This window comes from Styela clava, chromosome 2, assembly GCF_964204865.1.
Source record: "Styela clava chromosome 2, kaStyClav1.hap1.2, whole genome shotgun sequence".
NCBI classification, from domain to species: Eukaryota; Metazoa; Chordata; class Ascidiacea; order Stolidobranchia; family Styelidae; genus Styela; species Styela clava.
In genome coordinates, this window is record NC_135251.1 from 29,108,438 (window position 1) to 29,125,351 (window position 16,914).

Sequence of the window (16,914 nt, forward strand, 5' to 3'; positions counted from 1 at the left end):
CCTAACAATTGTCTCAAACATCATCGACACCTTAAAGTACGGGTGTAACTATAACACGACAGATACTTCACAGTTCACACACTTCAAAGTCGGCAATAATCCAATCGAGCTAAAAAAAACATCTAATTAAGTTTAGGCAACAATACAGAGATCGGGATCCTCAACAGAAACCACTTCAGTATATTCGCGTAGCTGTTGTCGAAAGCAGCGAGAGTTTTTATAATTATTCAGAATTCACTAACGGACTCGAACGAAATTTCCTAATAACCATGTCTTTGTGGTGTGTGTGTGTGGGGGGGGGGGGGGGGGGGGGGTAAAAATATATGTCCCGCCCCGTTCATGATCATGATCTCTCGGCAGAAAGTATACGTACTACCGAACGGATATGAACAAAATACATCTGAGTCATACTCATTTATATGTAAAGCTATAAAACTATAATCGGTCTCTGGACTGAGGGGTGGAACAAAAAGCATACAATTCATGGAGAAGTTTCAAGTTTTATTTATGATATGACACCATGTTAATCATCAGGCATATCTATAACGTAAATATTTAGTAGATTGTCAACCAACAACAAATAATGGTTTACATTTCAACAAGCTCATTACTTCATTTTAACCATATTAAAAATATTAGCATCGAATTGGACTTTTACGAGTCGATGTTGCCTGGTATGTATTTGAAATTGATAACTGTTAGTTTGTGATTTCAAGAACAAAGGACTGGTCATTGTGGGTGTGACGGCAAGTTAGTCAGGTTCTCACTGAATATCCGAAATAGGTACAGGGTTGGACCACAGCTTCCTCATATGCAATTAGAATTCTGTCAACACGAACGAAATTATCATAACAAAAGAAATTATGTTTATAAACTTCGTAGACATAATACCAAGGCATATACTCCGGTTTCTAATATCTCAACGCTCAAGACCCCAGATTTAGAAATAGCAAGGAATATCTCAGAATAGAACAAGCAATTCACGTAACTACGAATTTTCCTATCTCTCCCTATAGTTGCGACCGAGAACTTGGGTCACGTGTATATTGTACCACAAGTACTACGAGAAAGTGTGGCCTAACAATTGTTACAACTCATGTCATTCCCGGCCCACCTAACTGCGTCATTCAAACAGTACGTCTAGGCTAGGGTCTTGTAAACTCGTGAATTTATAAAAGTATTTCCATAAATCACGCTGTTGCTATGATGATACTAGCGTGAACGTTCATCGATCAAATTTGATTTCCTCTTGCCGTTCATAATTATTTTTTAGCTCAACGGTCCGGAAACGAGAGATATCGCAGGCGTTCGTTGTCACAGGAAAGCTCCATTTAGTGATTGTGACGTCACCGTGACGTAATTTTTGGATGACGTACTCAGGTGGGATCGGGAATGACATATTTGTTAGGTCATGCTCACTAGAAGTGCTTGTGGCACTATATTACACGACATCTGAGACCTACAGGACAGCCTGTTTGACCAAATGCACGGTGTCGGCATTCTGTCTAACTAAAGCGACTAACGTGCGAGTGACGTGTGTCGCAGCAGCACTGTCGCTTCATGTTAAAATGATATTATTCCGATAATTTACACTTCAATATTTATCTAACTGTCAAACAAAACTAAATTATCCCATGACTGCCTATTCATTGTACTTGTGTGAATTTCAAATCTATCTTAGCCTTACTTTCGATTTTGCGAATTGTAAACAGCCTACTAAAACGTCACTAACTTCACCAAACTGGTGATGTGAAATCGTAACGAAACTCAATGTAAAAATGCTTTGCTAACGCGCTCAATATTTTTTACATTTATCTAGCTCAAGGAAAATATTTGCACCGTTTCACTCGTTCAAACCAAAGCGAATATAACCCACGTCTGCAAGCGAGGTCATGCATTGGTAACTTTATAAACTTTTCTATGGCGTCACACCCGTCATTTAATCGGAGACAAGGCTGTTTTTTATGGATATTTTTCTCCGACCCTTCCCACAGAACAATTTTCTTCAACGCTATTATTGAGAGTGTTTTGCAGAGAAAGATATTTAGACAGATAGTTTTTTTTTAACTCCATATTACACATAAATTAAAAATGGGAAATTCTGAAAAGCGAACAAAATCTTTCAAAAAGTTTAAAACACCAGAAATATCACAAGTCCGCTCATCAGCACACACACAAAAAATTTACAAAAACACAAACCTAGTTAAACGAGGCTTGGGCCAGAAATAAACAAACAAAAATACGCGAATGTATTGAACTTTTGGGCTGTTACACTTGTAAAACACTTAAACTGATAATAATCGTTTCAATTGACCTTTCCCCGAGCATCGACTTCCTTGTTTACTTCGTGACATTGGCCAATCAGCGAGATGCAAAAAGTGACATAACAATGCTCCCTTTTCACTTCCGCTCAGACACTTTCCTCACTCAGAAAGATTTTCAAGCGTGGTCGTTTTCGCGTTTTTGAACTCTATTCGTTAGTTTTCTGTTGTGTTTCGGAAACTTAAATATAAATCAGATAATTCAATGATCACTCTATCTTCCTAGGAGTTTTAATTTAATTGCAGCAATAAAAAATTAGTTTAGAAATAGCTGTGATAGACTATAGGCTAAAATTATTTACCGGTACTTTTTAAAAACAGATTGTTGTATGCAATGAATCATAAAGATGGTTTGAAACACACACTCCATACAGGCACCAACTCGCAAAATCACTCTTAAAATAGCCCCGAAAATTTTGCAATAGTAAAGTATAGGAAGAAATTTTCGGGGGCCAAAGGTCGGGGAAAGGTCCATCTGATACAGTATGCCCTAATTCGCCTGATTTGAATGTCATGAAAGGGTGGAAATATAAAATTCAATTTTCAATATTTTTGAAACTTAGTACACTGATACAGCACAGTAATGTTCATTTTGTCCTTTCTCTCAGTTTGAAAATTTCACAATACACGCACAAAAAAATGGAGAATTCTGGACAGCGAAAACGACACAAATGCGACAGGCTAAAAACTGTAGACCCGAGAAATTCATTTCGGTCGTCTAAAGTTTAGACTCTAAACTATCCACGATTTTTATACACGGTGAAAGCACATTTTGTACCCACGTATTTTGCACCCGTAAACTGCACCCAGAACATTTGCACCTGCATACTTTTGCACCCACCGACATTTGCATCCATACATTTCCACCTGTTAGTCGTTGATTTCCACCTATCGATTTGAGCCCTCGCATGTAGATTGCACCAGCGCACATTTGCACCCGTGGACATTTGCCCTACGAATATTTGCACCATTGTACATTTGCACCCACGAACATTTGCACCCACGTGCTAGATCACCCGCACGTGCCAGATTAAACCGTAAATATATACTAGGATTAAACTAAATTAAAAACTCGCTTCGCGAGCCTCAAACCACTGAAAGTTAGTAATTCTATGCCGGCCGCACAAATTTTACTTGTGAGTCGCATTCGGCCCGCGAGCCTCAGGTTGCACACCCTTGGTCCAAAAAAAACGAAGCAATGCGGAAATTCAGTCATTTTTGAACAACTCCTAAACGCGCATGGAATTCTATTATAGGATTTACATATTAATTAAATAGTAAAACATAGTAAAAACTGTAATTTGAAACAGCATCTACGCGTCTTTAATTTAGGATATTTAGGTGACCCAATGACAGTAAAAAACGTCACTGGGTGACCCAATAAAAACGGAACCCATGCTTTTTCTAATTATTCCTATAGAAATAGGGTAAATTATATAATTTTGTCTACGCTCGAACTTCTGTTTGTGTATGATTGTACCCAGAAATCAGGACGTTTCGCACAAAAGTTTTAAATTGGAACCCTGCAGTTTGTTTGTTACGGTGACCGTACTTTTGAACCCATGTGTAGGATAGGATAGGATTTACATATTTATCCCGGGAGAGAGGAAAGCCGATAAGACGGCTTATCAATATGGCGAACCACGGCCTCTCGTCCGGTTACCATTCCAAGTCGGGTATGGGATTAGTTATATTGTTTGTCTCCGGAAGCATGGACTTGGTGGTGGAGGAAGCCGTAACCCGTAACCGACCAGCGGTTACGTGAACCACCCAACGACAGCGAGGAGTCCAGCAATCCTCTCGCACATAACCATCCCTGCATGGAATTCGAACCTGCGAACCCACGCAGAGTAATTAGAGGTGCGGTGGCGAGCGTATTCCTAACGCTTAGCCCGTTGAGCCACACCGCCGCGCCGTGTAATTGTGTATACAGGTATATCCGCGGGTCCAATCTATAAGCGGGTGCTAAAACCCATGGTTCAGGCACAGGGTTAGTATTAAATATCCGTAAAACAAATAAAATTTCCATAGGTGCAATAGTATGCATGTGCAATTGTCGTGGGTTCAAATGTAATGGAACCGTTTGTTACACAAGTTAGACGCCCGAACGGTACGGTAACACGTTCGTTTTTTATCTTTTTCATAATACTGTAATAGGCCTATGTTTGTGCGTGTAATATGGGTAAACAGGCACATGTATTTCTACGTGTTTTAAACCCTACTAGAGGTTTTGCCTGTTTTCCCATTCTGTGTGTTTAGGTTTTGTGTGTTCATTATTTGCTCTGTGCATGTTTTTTGGGGAAATCAAAATAAAGGTATTATCATTATTTATCCTGGCACTGTTACAGTCGTTTTAGCGTGTTTACTATATTTTAACAATTCATTGATTATTGAGATAATCAATCTTGAATATTATTCTATTTGCTAATTGTTCAACTTTGTTTGCTATCGTAAAAATAATTAGAATATAAAATTTTTAACGAAAAAGAGTGGGGACATTTTACCGGTATGTGTGAGAATTTTCTGCGATTCTTCATCTCCAATTTTGTTATTTTCTGCTATAGTTTCCTAAAGGTGACTTAGATTGAACATTATTAGAGTTAAGTCTGTAGATTCTTGTGGTTGTATGTTGTGCTCAACATGGTAATTCAGCGTATGTCAGATTTAGTTTGGATTGGTCAAGGAATATTGAAGATAAAGAAGGCTCAACTGAGATTGGCTTGCTCTAAGTGGGAGCATTTCTGCAACAACAGTGGGATGATGCAATCAATTTTCCATAGATTTTACCAGGTTAGTTCATACAGTCATAGGTATTGAAATATCCTATGGCTGATTTAGCCTACTATAAAACTTATCAATATTACTCAGTAAAACTGTAAGCACATTATGGTAAGTGATAAAAACATTCTCGTCAACTCATTGCTTAATCTGGAAGATATTATTCTAATCATGGGCTATAGGATTATTTCATTTCTATCATAATTTAATGATTCTAAGAGACAATATTGGTGTTGTAAATAGATCGGACGTGATTCATATTTTACTGTACTATAGCTGTATAGACAGCTAGTTCTGTAGGTATATGTCAATAGCAACAACAACCTTGCATTCATATTTCAACTTGGTTCCAGGGAAATTAAAGGAAGTAGGTGATTATTGCTGTATTAAGTGTTTTATTAGTAGTACAACAAACCGAAAGTTCAATACATTTATGTGTTTATTTCTGGCCCAGGTCTCATTTACTTACGTTGGTGTTTCTTTGCCTAGTTCAGTATGGCACAGTTCCCTGATTCCAAGAATAGCCTCCAGAATCAAAGATATCAATTATAACATTGAATGCAAACCCCTTCTTTACAAGCCAGTCTGGGCATTCATATCGGCAAACCGGCACTGTGCATTGAACTAAAAGGAAGCGCAATCTAAAAACTTTACCATTGGGTAGTTGTGAAAAAAAAAAAATTTACAGCAGCATTCGAGAGTTTTCATTACAAAACCGCAATTTTTAGAATCTGCTTACTTGAGTTCTTTATTCGTGATTTGTGTGTATTAAAACATTTATCTAATAAGGTACTCAGCATGCGTAGGCTAGTTCATTAAAACGCAGAAACAGTAAAAATTACATCCTGGATTGGATGAGATTACATATAGCCTATATGATGAAGATGAAGAGGAGGGAGACACTGCTCATCCTATTTTAATAGTTGCACAACAGCCTCTTTTTTTCTGGTCACGCTGGTGGTTTTCGTACGATGGTGATCTTCAGAATACATTTACATATGGTCTGAACTGTTTCTAGCTGGAGATTTAATCCATTCAATCTAGATTAAGTTTCTAACCATTGATGGACTTTATAAGAAAGTTTACTGATTCATTTAAAATGGTCGGCTAATTTAAAAGTGAATGAATAGTCAAAAGCTGTGTTTTAGACCAGACTAATAAAATTTGGAAGTAACCAGCAATATTTATCATATATCAAGTCAGGTCACATTTTTATATTCAATTTCTTTTCAGGATGATAACATGACCGAAACAGCTGATTCTTCAATTGACCAATCAGAAAAGTGTCAGCAAGAGGTTGAAAACGAATCATACGATCCAATTTCTGTGAAGTCTAATAATATTACCGGAACTGTCAATCAAAAACGAGACTATAGTACATCTTCGTTATGCAGAAGAAAATATTCACACAGACTATTTACATCATCTTCAAACTTATTCCAACCTTATAAACAGTTTCACTCACATGCTATTTTAAACTATGCAATAACACCTGAGGACCTGGCAAAAGTTGCTACTGTAGCTAAAAATAAGACATTTGATGATATTCCAAAGCATAAAGCAAATGTTACTGGAAATGAAGCCTACTTTAAACAACAACTCAGTAGTCGGTCAAGAGAAACGCGTGTGCCAGCAACTAGGATTGGCAGAGTAGCTTCATTTGGTGGTGAATATGAATGAAAAATCGTCTTACAAATTTATATTTTTAGGGTGTATTAAGTAGTGGCTGTTTTTTTGAATCATATTTGACTTATTCAGCAATGAGTATTTCACTTAAACACAAATATAACTGCTAGATGAAATGAGCTGACTAACTAGTCTTGCTGACTTTGAAAGTGCCAGCTAGCATTTTAATCCTCATCAAATTTGTGATACCTTCAAGACCTTTGTCCTCATCAATTTTTACTCTTTCTTTTTCAACGAAACATTGTTATACAGGTCTTGCGGCTGGTTTGATGGTTGGGACAGTGTCAGAGCTAGCAAAGAAGACACTAGGTGTTGTTGAATCTGGAAAAAGTGAGACAAATTATTTTAAGATGAGGTACCGCTGTGTAATTTAAAATGCCAAGAACAGATTTAATAGATTTGGCTTAAGCCTTTCTAACTTGCTTTGTCAACACTCATCATGTTCAAGTCATTAAGTATTTTTGAAACTGGGAGCAAAATTGCATGTTTATAATGAAGTGTGAAATGCTTAAGATAATTAGGATGAATTGAAAGAGATGATATATACTAACCAGAAGAATGTTTACTCATTAGATACCTATAGAATTGTGTTTGGTTCATTTTTGATGTTTTCGCCGCCATGATTCAAAAATGATTTAAATCGAACATTCATTTATGTCATTTGATCACTCTTTACTATTTTCAGTTTCCTAATGATAAATAGAAAGGATGGATAGATTCCTTGATCAGGCCTATTCCTAATTAATAGTCAACTTAATGCGCTTTTATTTACAGTTACTTTTTTCAAATAAGCTATGATACCTTGGTCTTTCTATTTCTTTCTTATTGAAATGAAGGGTTTGGGTTGAAAATATTATGAAAACAATTATAAAGAATTAAGCGTGAGAGAATGATCCTAAACTCTTAGTGTGCCATCCTGAATGTCATCTTGAAGATATTTATGACCTGATTCAATATTTGAAATTTCCTGCATACCATCAATAGACGATATATTTACCTTGTTTTACTGATTGTGGTGACTTTGATAACTGAATGGTTTGCTTCATGTCATTTAAGAATGGCACTAGTGAATATAGGCAGAAGAATCTGTAATACCTATTTAGTAAGCTTTAATAATATAAGTATTCAGTTTATTAAACTTTGGTTTTCATTATTTTTAGTTGACAAAAATTCTTCTGACAGTCTACTGAAGACAAGTTCTTTGATGAGTGATGCAAATTTGGAAAGAATTGTAAACACTCTTTGCAGAGTTCGTGGTGCTGCTCTTAAACTTGGACAAATGCTTAGCATTCAAGGTAAAGAATCATTTTAATCAGTATAACATGTCATCATTTTTCGCATGCAATACATAGGATAGGATTTACATATTTAGGGGGAGAGCAAAAACGATAGGACGGCTTAATCACATGGTGAACCACAGCCTCTCGCCTGGTTACCGGTCCATGTAGGATATGGAATTAGTTGGCCAGTTTTCGGAAGCAACTGACCAGCGGTTACGTGAACCATCCTACGGTGGCAAGGATGCCAGCAGCCCTCTTGCACATAACCATCCTCGCATGGGATCAAACTTGCTAACCCACGCAGGATAATAAGGGGAGCGATGACGAGCATATTCCTCACGCTTAGCACTATGTGCCGCACCGCCAAGCCATTAATAGCATTCAACCCCTATGTTGGCATTCTCTTTTGAAAATGTTTTCTGTTGTAGTTTTCAACCTGCCCAGGCCAACTTTTCTGTTTGATGCTCTACGAACTTAATAATGGTTACCAGAATAACCATAGACCAATATTATGTAAAAATACTCGACAGCCTTGCTTGTGTTAGGTTAAACTTGTAGTTCTACGGTTGTACCATTCGTTATATAGATGAAAGTATCGTTGATCCAAGATTACTTGAAGTATTTGAAAGGGTACGACAGAGTGCAGATTTCATGCCAGCATCACAAATGAAGGTTAGTTTCTGTATATTTAAAATGAAAGGATCATATGTATTGTTTATGATAATGCCAGATTTAAGTGAAATTCAGGTATATTTAAATACTGTGAGTAAATTTGGATGTGTTGGAAACTGGAGTATTCGAAGTATTGATTGAGAAGTGAAATATCTTTCAAATATATCATTACAGGGTCAAAGATTTGAAATTTTTTATTCTGAAACTTATCTTTATAACAAATATATGAATCCAGACATTCTACCTAATTGAAAATTGATTCTAAATATTGTGTGATTTTCCAGCAAGTACTTGTTCAAGAACTTGGGAAGGATTGGCAAGACAAGCTTGCTCATTTTGAGGAAAAACCATTTGCAGCTGCTTCCATTGGGCAGGTAATTCTGGTCATTATTCGATTCTGTTATGTTGGATTGGAATAAAATCAGCATTTTGTTTAGAAAATGTGAAAATTTTTGAAGTTACATTCAGAAATAGTTTGTATGTATGTGTTCTATGCAGCCAATGTTGCAATTATAATATTTAGTATTTTAGCTGAACCTTGTTGGTATGGTCGGAAGTGCCAGTTTCAGTTCCGGCTAATTCAATTTTGTGATCATTAATGTGTACTTTATGCTATTTGAAGTTTGTAAACATGTGAGCCTAAAGAATAAAGGCAAAAGTTCAACCCTTTTTCCTCGTTTCTGCCTGATGTTCCTTTGAAATACTAAAAAAATCACTCATGTTCGCTAAGCAGATAATAATAAACTGCAGCTTGCAAAATTGCAGCAAGTAGTGTCAACCTCAATAGTTATGTTACGGTTAATTATCATATCAATAGAAGCAGACACTATGTAACAGAATGTAAACGACATAGAAGAGTAAAATGAATATATTGATTCATATACATGCATGCATTGAAAATAAAAAACATAAGAATAAATGCAATATGTAAAATATTCAATCTTATATTAGTTATGTTTAACGCACTTAGCAAATCGCCCCCTTTGGGAACCGCTGACCTAAGGCATAGTAATTAGTTGGGGCTATTCCAAATAAGGATGATAGCAGCTTTTCTATAATTTAATAGCTGTTACTTCTGGGTAATTGGTTGTTAAAAGTCCTAATTTGACCGAATGTAAGAAACGAGTCCTAAAAATCAATAGATTTATTTTTTAGGTTCACAGGGCAGTATTGCATGATGGTAGAGAAGTTGCAATGAAAATACAATATCCCGGTGTCGCAAACAGCATTAACAGCGATATAAATAACCTTGTAACACTATTGAAAGTCTGGAACCTTTTTCCTGAAAGTATTCCTTTTTTCTTTTCCGCTAATATCTTTTTTATACACTTGTATGGCTGTTTTGATATACCTTGGTAAACTATGAAGATCTTATAGCTGTGTGAGTGTGATCAAATCTGGAGTTTCTATCGGCGCTAAATCACAATTTATATTGACAGTGAAAATGAGTTTCCCCAAGTCCAAGGTATTTGATCACCACCATCGTATATTGTATGTAAAAATCCTCGGACCACCCCAATCTCCACACTAATGGTATATTTATGCAGGTATATGTATTGATAAAATTATGAATGCCAGATATGTCTCCAGAGTTAATCAGATCTCTGTAGTTGCTTGAAACCAGTCGTTCTCAACCTTTATTTCCTTGTGGCCCATTTTCAGCGCTAAAAAAATCTTAGGTCGACAAAACTTTAATAAAAGTCCCAAGTGTCATAGAAATATATTTTTATTAATGTGAACAATACAGTAAAAGTTAACCAAATTAATCCTTGTGTCTATTTATCAGTTTGTCAATTTGAACTTCCAAAACCTTGGTTCAATTTCGGCCATGCCGTTCCACATCTTTCTGGCTCAATGAAAACTCATGACCCACTCTGAGAAACACTGCTTCAAACTAAACTTTGCTTGGTGTGGTAAAATATTGATGGCCTACCAGTGAAACAGGATTTTCAATCAAAAAAATAATTTGTCAAAAATATATTGACAATTCAAATGATAAATGTCGGCGATTAACATGATAACTACACTCAAATCTAATATTTACACGAATCTAATAACTTATCACATTTCTCCATTTTTAGAATTTTTCATCGATAAATTCATCTCTGTTGCACGAGAAGAATTAGCACTTGAATGTGATTATTTGAGGGAAGCAGAATATTCACAAAAGTTTCGGTTCGTTTTCTACTTTCATATGTGTTAAGTGTTAGTCAATAGGTTTTTCTTATGAATTCGCTTCACCAGAAAATTTGAAATCTGCAAATACGCCATAAAATTTTTTTACAAACTTATTAGATTTGCCAACAGTTTCATTGCCTTAGCGTAGTTTACATAGCCACTGAACATTTTCACGCTTCCGCCATGTCTACACATCGTACGAGCACTTAGTTTGCCACTTTCCTCTCCCTCGTGTTATGATTAACTCTATCTTAAACATGTTAATGTTTAATTCAAGATTATTATATCCATGTATTTTTAAAAGTTCTATGAATATTTTTCGCCCATGTTATCTCTATTTAACTGACAAAACTAGTTACTTCATTTCTTTATATATTATATGTATATAAGGATAGTTAAAACATGAGTTATCTAGTTTGAAGAAGACTTCCGTGGCATATACAAAACAAAAACTAAATAATGTTCTGTTTTCCCACAACACAAAGTTACTGATTCATTTCACACAGGAAATTACTGAGTGATGATGAAAGATATCATGTGCCTGAAATCATACCAGAGTTGAGTACTAAACAAGTAATAACCACCACCATGATATCTGGTGTTCCGTTAGATCAAGTTGCCAATATGGATCAAGATACGAGAAATTTTGTGAGTCTACTGATGTTCTTTTAATGCAGCATATAGGCTCATGTAATATTTTCAACATTGAAAATATGCTGACAAAGGATTTTTGTGACTAGATCTCATCCAATATCAGTTTTCTGCAAATATGCTCGCTCCCTGTCTGCCCCATATTTCCAGTATTTAAAATTTGCTGTGTGGATTATTTGCTAGTTTATGTAACACTTTTGTTGGTTTGAATGTTTATTGGATCTGTATCGAACACTGCAGTAAACTTTTATGCATTAAAATAGTGATTACTTCCCGGCTAATTTTGTATAAAATTGCTTTCTAATATTTAATGTACATTTCATTGCTTTTTATTAAGTTGTTTGCTCCAGGCATTCCTTTTATCATAGCCTGACTGATATAATGGACAATACAGAAATTGCTGGACTAGCAAAATAGCTATAATCTGAGATATTGGTGTATTTTCCTATTGTGATACAATTTTTTGTGCTTAAAATCAGGTTGCAAGTGCAATGCTCAATCTACTAATGAGAGAAATATTTGGATTCCGTATGATGCAAACTGATCCGAATTGGTCAAATTTCTTCTATGATCCAGAGAAAAAGAAGGTTAGTTTTAGTTGTAGTATTGTACAAGAATGAATAAATGGCTTTTACTATTCTTAATTCATTTTTTAATATCTGGAGTTGCAAACAGGGATTTGTTATTGCGATGGATAATGTATGATGAGATGACCATGCACGAATAAATTGATATTCTGGAATTATGGCACTAAATTCTTTTATATTCTAAATGAGTCTATTTCAGCAAACTCATATATATATATGCATCAGGGGGTTGAATGAGAAAGACTCATCTACTCCACTGATTAGTTTTTCTTTGGATACACTTTTGTAAAAATTTCTATTCTCTAACCAACAATTTTACTCACAGTGCTATTTCTTGAACAATAGTGTTTCTTTATATTGTACTTTAGACAAATTGCTAATTTTTATTGTTTTAGATCAGAACATCACTATTTTTCTTTTGTCTTGATACTTCCTAGAACAATTCAATTTTCAATGTTTTCACTTTTAGATCCATTTACTTGATTTCGGAGCTAGTCGAGAATATTCTGACAAGTTTGTAGATGAATATATTGAGGTAGTACGAGCTGCATCATTAGGTGATAGAAACACTGTCTTGGAAAAATCAAGAAATTTAAAATTTCTAACAGGATACGAGTCTAAGGTCAGCGTTCATTATTCGAAAAAATATTAATTAACCAATTTGGTTCTATTAGTTTTTTCAAAATATCAAATAAATATATGCAACAAAGTCGTTTGATATTGGTTTGACTTGTCCACTTGTCTGATTTGCCATATGATTAAGCCATCTATCATCTTTCCTCTGCCTACTTGTGGCCATCTTTAATGAAATGGTTTTGGATAAAAATACTGATAATATTAATTCTTTCTAACAGGTTATGGAGGATGCTCACATTGACGCAGTAATGATACTTGGTGAGCCTTTTGCAAAAGATGGAGAATTTGATTTCACCACTCAAGACACAACTCGTCGCATCGTTAGCCTAGTGCCAACTATGATGGAGCATAGACTCACTGCACCACCAGAAGAAAGCTACTCTTTACATCGCAAACTTTCTGGCGGTTTCTTGATTGCGTCAAAATTAAAAAGCAAATTTGAATGCAAACATATATTTGATAGGTTATATGATGCATATCATGACAAAAAAGCAAAGATTGTTCACTGAAAACAGAAATTGGACTGTGTAGTTTGACTTTCTCATTTTTGCCAAAAACTATTATTTTCATATTATAAAGATTACTGAATCAAGCAATTTTTAGTAGTTTGGGGATGAAAAAAAAATAATAGTAAAATGATGAATTTGCGCAAGAATATGCTAAAAAATATGTATAATGTTTCAATATACAAAAGTTCGCTTTTGTTCAAGATTTGAGTATGTCTTGTAATTCAAATGCAGATTCGTTGAATATTGGGAATGAGGCATTTCAGTGTAATGTATCAGTACTGACAATTAACGAATTTATATTTGTACTTCTTCACACTGTGGAATTGTGTGATAGTGAATACACACGTTCTTCATGTATGTTGTTGGGATTTATATAGCAATTATTACCACGTATCATAGAAGATCATGAAATTGGACATTTACTCTTGTGGGAAAAGATTTAAATTACAATACTAACTAGAGATTGATAAGTATATTTTAGGGATTTACATATTTATCCCGGGGGAGAGGAAAGCCGAAGATTGGAACCTGCGAACCCCACGCAGACTAATTTGAGGTGCGGTGGCGAGCGTATTCCTAACGCTTAGCCCGTTGAGTCACAACGCCGAGCCGTAATCATCGATCGCCAGCCGTGAGAAACTTAACTAATAGAGAGTATGTGTGACCCAGATATACAGTAATCGATAGTTTGATTTTCCACCATACTGAAAATATACATATTGTGCACTCAAAATTAAGTAAAAAAGTTGCATTTCGAGGTGAGTGGAGGCGCGGTGAACCGGTGCTGGTTTTAGAGAAACGGCACCCGGGAATAATTCGCCTTCATAATATGTTAAAAGGTAAAAAAAATTTATGAGGCAAAGATTCAACGCAACATGGTGACGGTAATTTGAACTATGAATAAGTTTAAACTATTGGAAATTTCTAGTAATCACCAGGAGCAATTGCACCACATGGATAATTCGCAACTCTAACACTAAGGTGGTTGGCTTGTGGTAAACCTCATCAGACAAATAGCTTACTTTTAAATCAATAATGATAGATGTTTTAAAATGGGCTCGTTTGGACTGCATATTAACCAATAAACTACTTTTTTGGGAAAACATAAAATTGTATATTATTGAGCATAAGCCTTATGCTGATGGCATGGAAAGTCTAAAACAGACAGATTTATAATATTACCAACTTCATTTGAGGCGATCTTGTGGACAACCAACGTGGCAATAAATTTGTTGGTTTTGGAACTGTTGCCTTCTTTATTGAATTATGTGTAATTCCATTCATTGTTGTGTTTTATAGCCAACCTAACATGATATGTGAATATAGCTTGTGTATAACTTGATCTATTCGAGGTTCATGTATGTTCATAAGATACAGAAGTACACTGGTATGATGTGCCTATCTGTATAATATAACTTCTCTACAACCTGGAAATTCAACTACTCAGTTGAATTGTCTTAGATTGAATATGTCTCAACAAATAGAAATATACTCTTAAGATCAAAAGTATCATTCATTGGGCAGCCGACTTTAGAATCTTCAAACTTCTTTAGTAAGTTGATAAGCCCGCTGCAGGCGAGTTGGAGAGGCGCGTCATGAACTCCAAAGACTTTGTTAAAGAATTTCTTCAAACAACATCGCCCCGGATGAAATTATGGTTATTAACTAAATGTAGTTTCACTTTTACCCAATTTTCCAATTGACTTGGCTATAAGAATGATCTGCAAACGAGTAGAATGAGACAGTTCATTGAGCTATGAGCTCAGTGATTTCCCTACACCCCTGCGGGCCAATTACGGCCGGCGTGACGATTTAAAATGGCCCGCCGAACTTGAGTGAAATAGTTTAACCCTTCATGTGGTACCTTTTGAGTTTTAGATACCGCCCATTGTTACATCATTATCACAGTTTAAGCACGTTTATTTCGTAACAATTGAATTATACCGGTATCTTATGTATACGTATGGGTATTAGGATTACACACTGCAGTATTTTAGATATCAGCCGTATATTAGGAAAGCTTAAAGATGTCACAAAACGAAAACTAGGCACGGAAAACAGACGTTTTTTTATATGAATGACAGCGTTTTTATTTCTTTATTGAAAAGAATCAAACTTCAGCGATTTGTCTTCTTACCGAAACATATTTCAGTTCTGAAGGAATACAATATTATGATCAGTTGACGCGCGTATTTCAAAATTTAATTCATTGCTTTTAATTCATACAAAAGTCAAACAAACATGTTCCAAAAAAATGTGAAATGTGTAACAAAACAAGCCATAAGTAGCCATTCATACAATGCCAAATGAGCAAGTAACTTCATTAGTCACTATCAGTTGCAAATTACTTGTTGAAACGTAGTAGTATATATTTACGGTTGAAAGCCGTGCTTGTTTTCTATTTCCCGGGAATTCTATCAGCTAAATATTATAATTATTGATTTCATTACATAACAAACTGCGATGCTAGGTGTATCTAAAATCAAGCTTAGAGCCTATTTTGGTACCTATTTCTCAAAATTTTCTCTGAGCGCTTGAGCGCTGAACCCCAGCCGTGACGTCCCGCACTTTTCCTCGCTCCCCTTTTATGGCCCTACAATTTTATTCTGCTGTGGATTTTGGCTCGCCGTCAATCAACTTGAGGGGGGGGGGCCTCATGTACATCGTTTCTTGAATACATACCATTTTTTTAAGAATACAAAGAGCCTAGTTTTATCTCTAATAGCAAATTATTCACCACCCCCTAAATTTTGAAACACCCCCCTTAAAAAGAAAAGCTGGGGAACATACTGTATGAGCTATCGATCGTCAAGATATGTGAAGCCGCATCAATCTGTTTTAAAGTGCGGCTAATTTAGGTTTTCTGAAGGAGCATTATCAACAAATTTTCGAACCAGCGGTCGGTCCTTCTGTCTAAACCAACGACTAACATACCGGTCTAAACTGTTTCGCAGATATTGTTCAGACATAACAAAGATTACTTGTCTCTTTCTCTAATAGCCCCAGAATTTGTGATATATATATATATATGTTCAACATTTTCACAGAAGGATTTTTCGATACGTCGATGATTATGTTTAAAAGTCACGGCAACCACCAAATTACGAATATATGATCATATAAACAAAGAAAAAACTTCGATGCATGATAAAGACATGATTGTTGGCGCCTGTGTATAAATCGTTGTTTAGATAGATCCCAGAGCTAGTTTGAACTTTCGCCAAATTACGCTGATTTTTTATATCACACTATCGTTTTTTAAGATAAATATTAAGCTTTGTGTATTTTCCTCAATATATATATATATAAATATATTTTTAATTTCGGATTGTTGGGCATTAATGGAATTTGATTCCTAAGACAGTCGAATTTTAACCTTTGACCAGGTAGCAAATTTAATTTTTTAGTTGAGTCATAATATTTATGGCACATTGTTTTTACTTATCAGGGCTGCTGCAGCAAAATTTTGTTTGCTGAAGCACAGATAAAGTGTAGCATGTTTGCTTGCTCTCTTCAAATACAAACAAAAATCTTGTGACTAGGGTCTCGTGACTAGGGTCTCGTGACTCAAAATGATTACCTGATAAACAAGATAAATATATAAATGCCTGATGAT

At 35.4% G+C, this 16,914-nt stretch overlaps 1 protein-coding gene across 1 annotated transcript; it reads left to right on the forward strand.

The window, feature by feature from the left end:
* Positions 1–4,853: 4,853 nt before the first annotated feature.
* Positions 4,854–13,655, forward strand: LOC120336265 (atypical kinase COQ8B, mitochondrial-like). The gene is made up of 12 exons (XM_039403911.2): positions 4,854–5,111; positions 6,333–6,765; positions 7,038–7,115; positions 7,946–8,080; positions 8,652–8,737; positions 9,022–9,111; positions 9,893–10,025; positions 10,819–10,912; positions 11,422–11,563; positions 12,046–12,153; positions 12,623–12,775; positions 13,008–13,655. Exons 1-12 carry the CDS (start codon positions 4,962–4,964, stop codon positions 13,296–13,298), a joined length of 1,893 nt encoding a protein of 630 aa, XP_039259845.2. The 5' UTR covers positions 4,854–4,961; the 3' UTR covers positions 13,299–13,655.
* Positions 13,656–16,914: the final 3,259 nt, after the last annotated feature.

Bases quoted from the DNA above. Each gene is read 5' to 3' on its own strand.
- LOC120336265 (XM_039403911.2), top strand. From the start codon at position 4,962: ATGGTAATTCAGCGTATGTCAGATTTAGTTTGGATTGGTCAAGGAATA. The intron at 5,112-6,332 runs GTTAGTTCATAC...ATTTCTTTTCAG, and splicing joins TTTTCCATAGATTTTACCAG to GATGATAACATGACCGAAAC. The intron at 12,154-12,622 runs GTTAGTTTTAGT...TTTCACTTTTAG, and splicing joins ATGATCCAGAGAAAAAGAAG to ATCCATTTACTTGATTTCGG.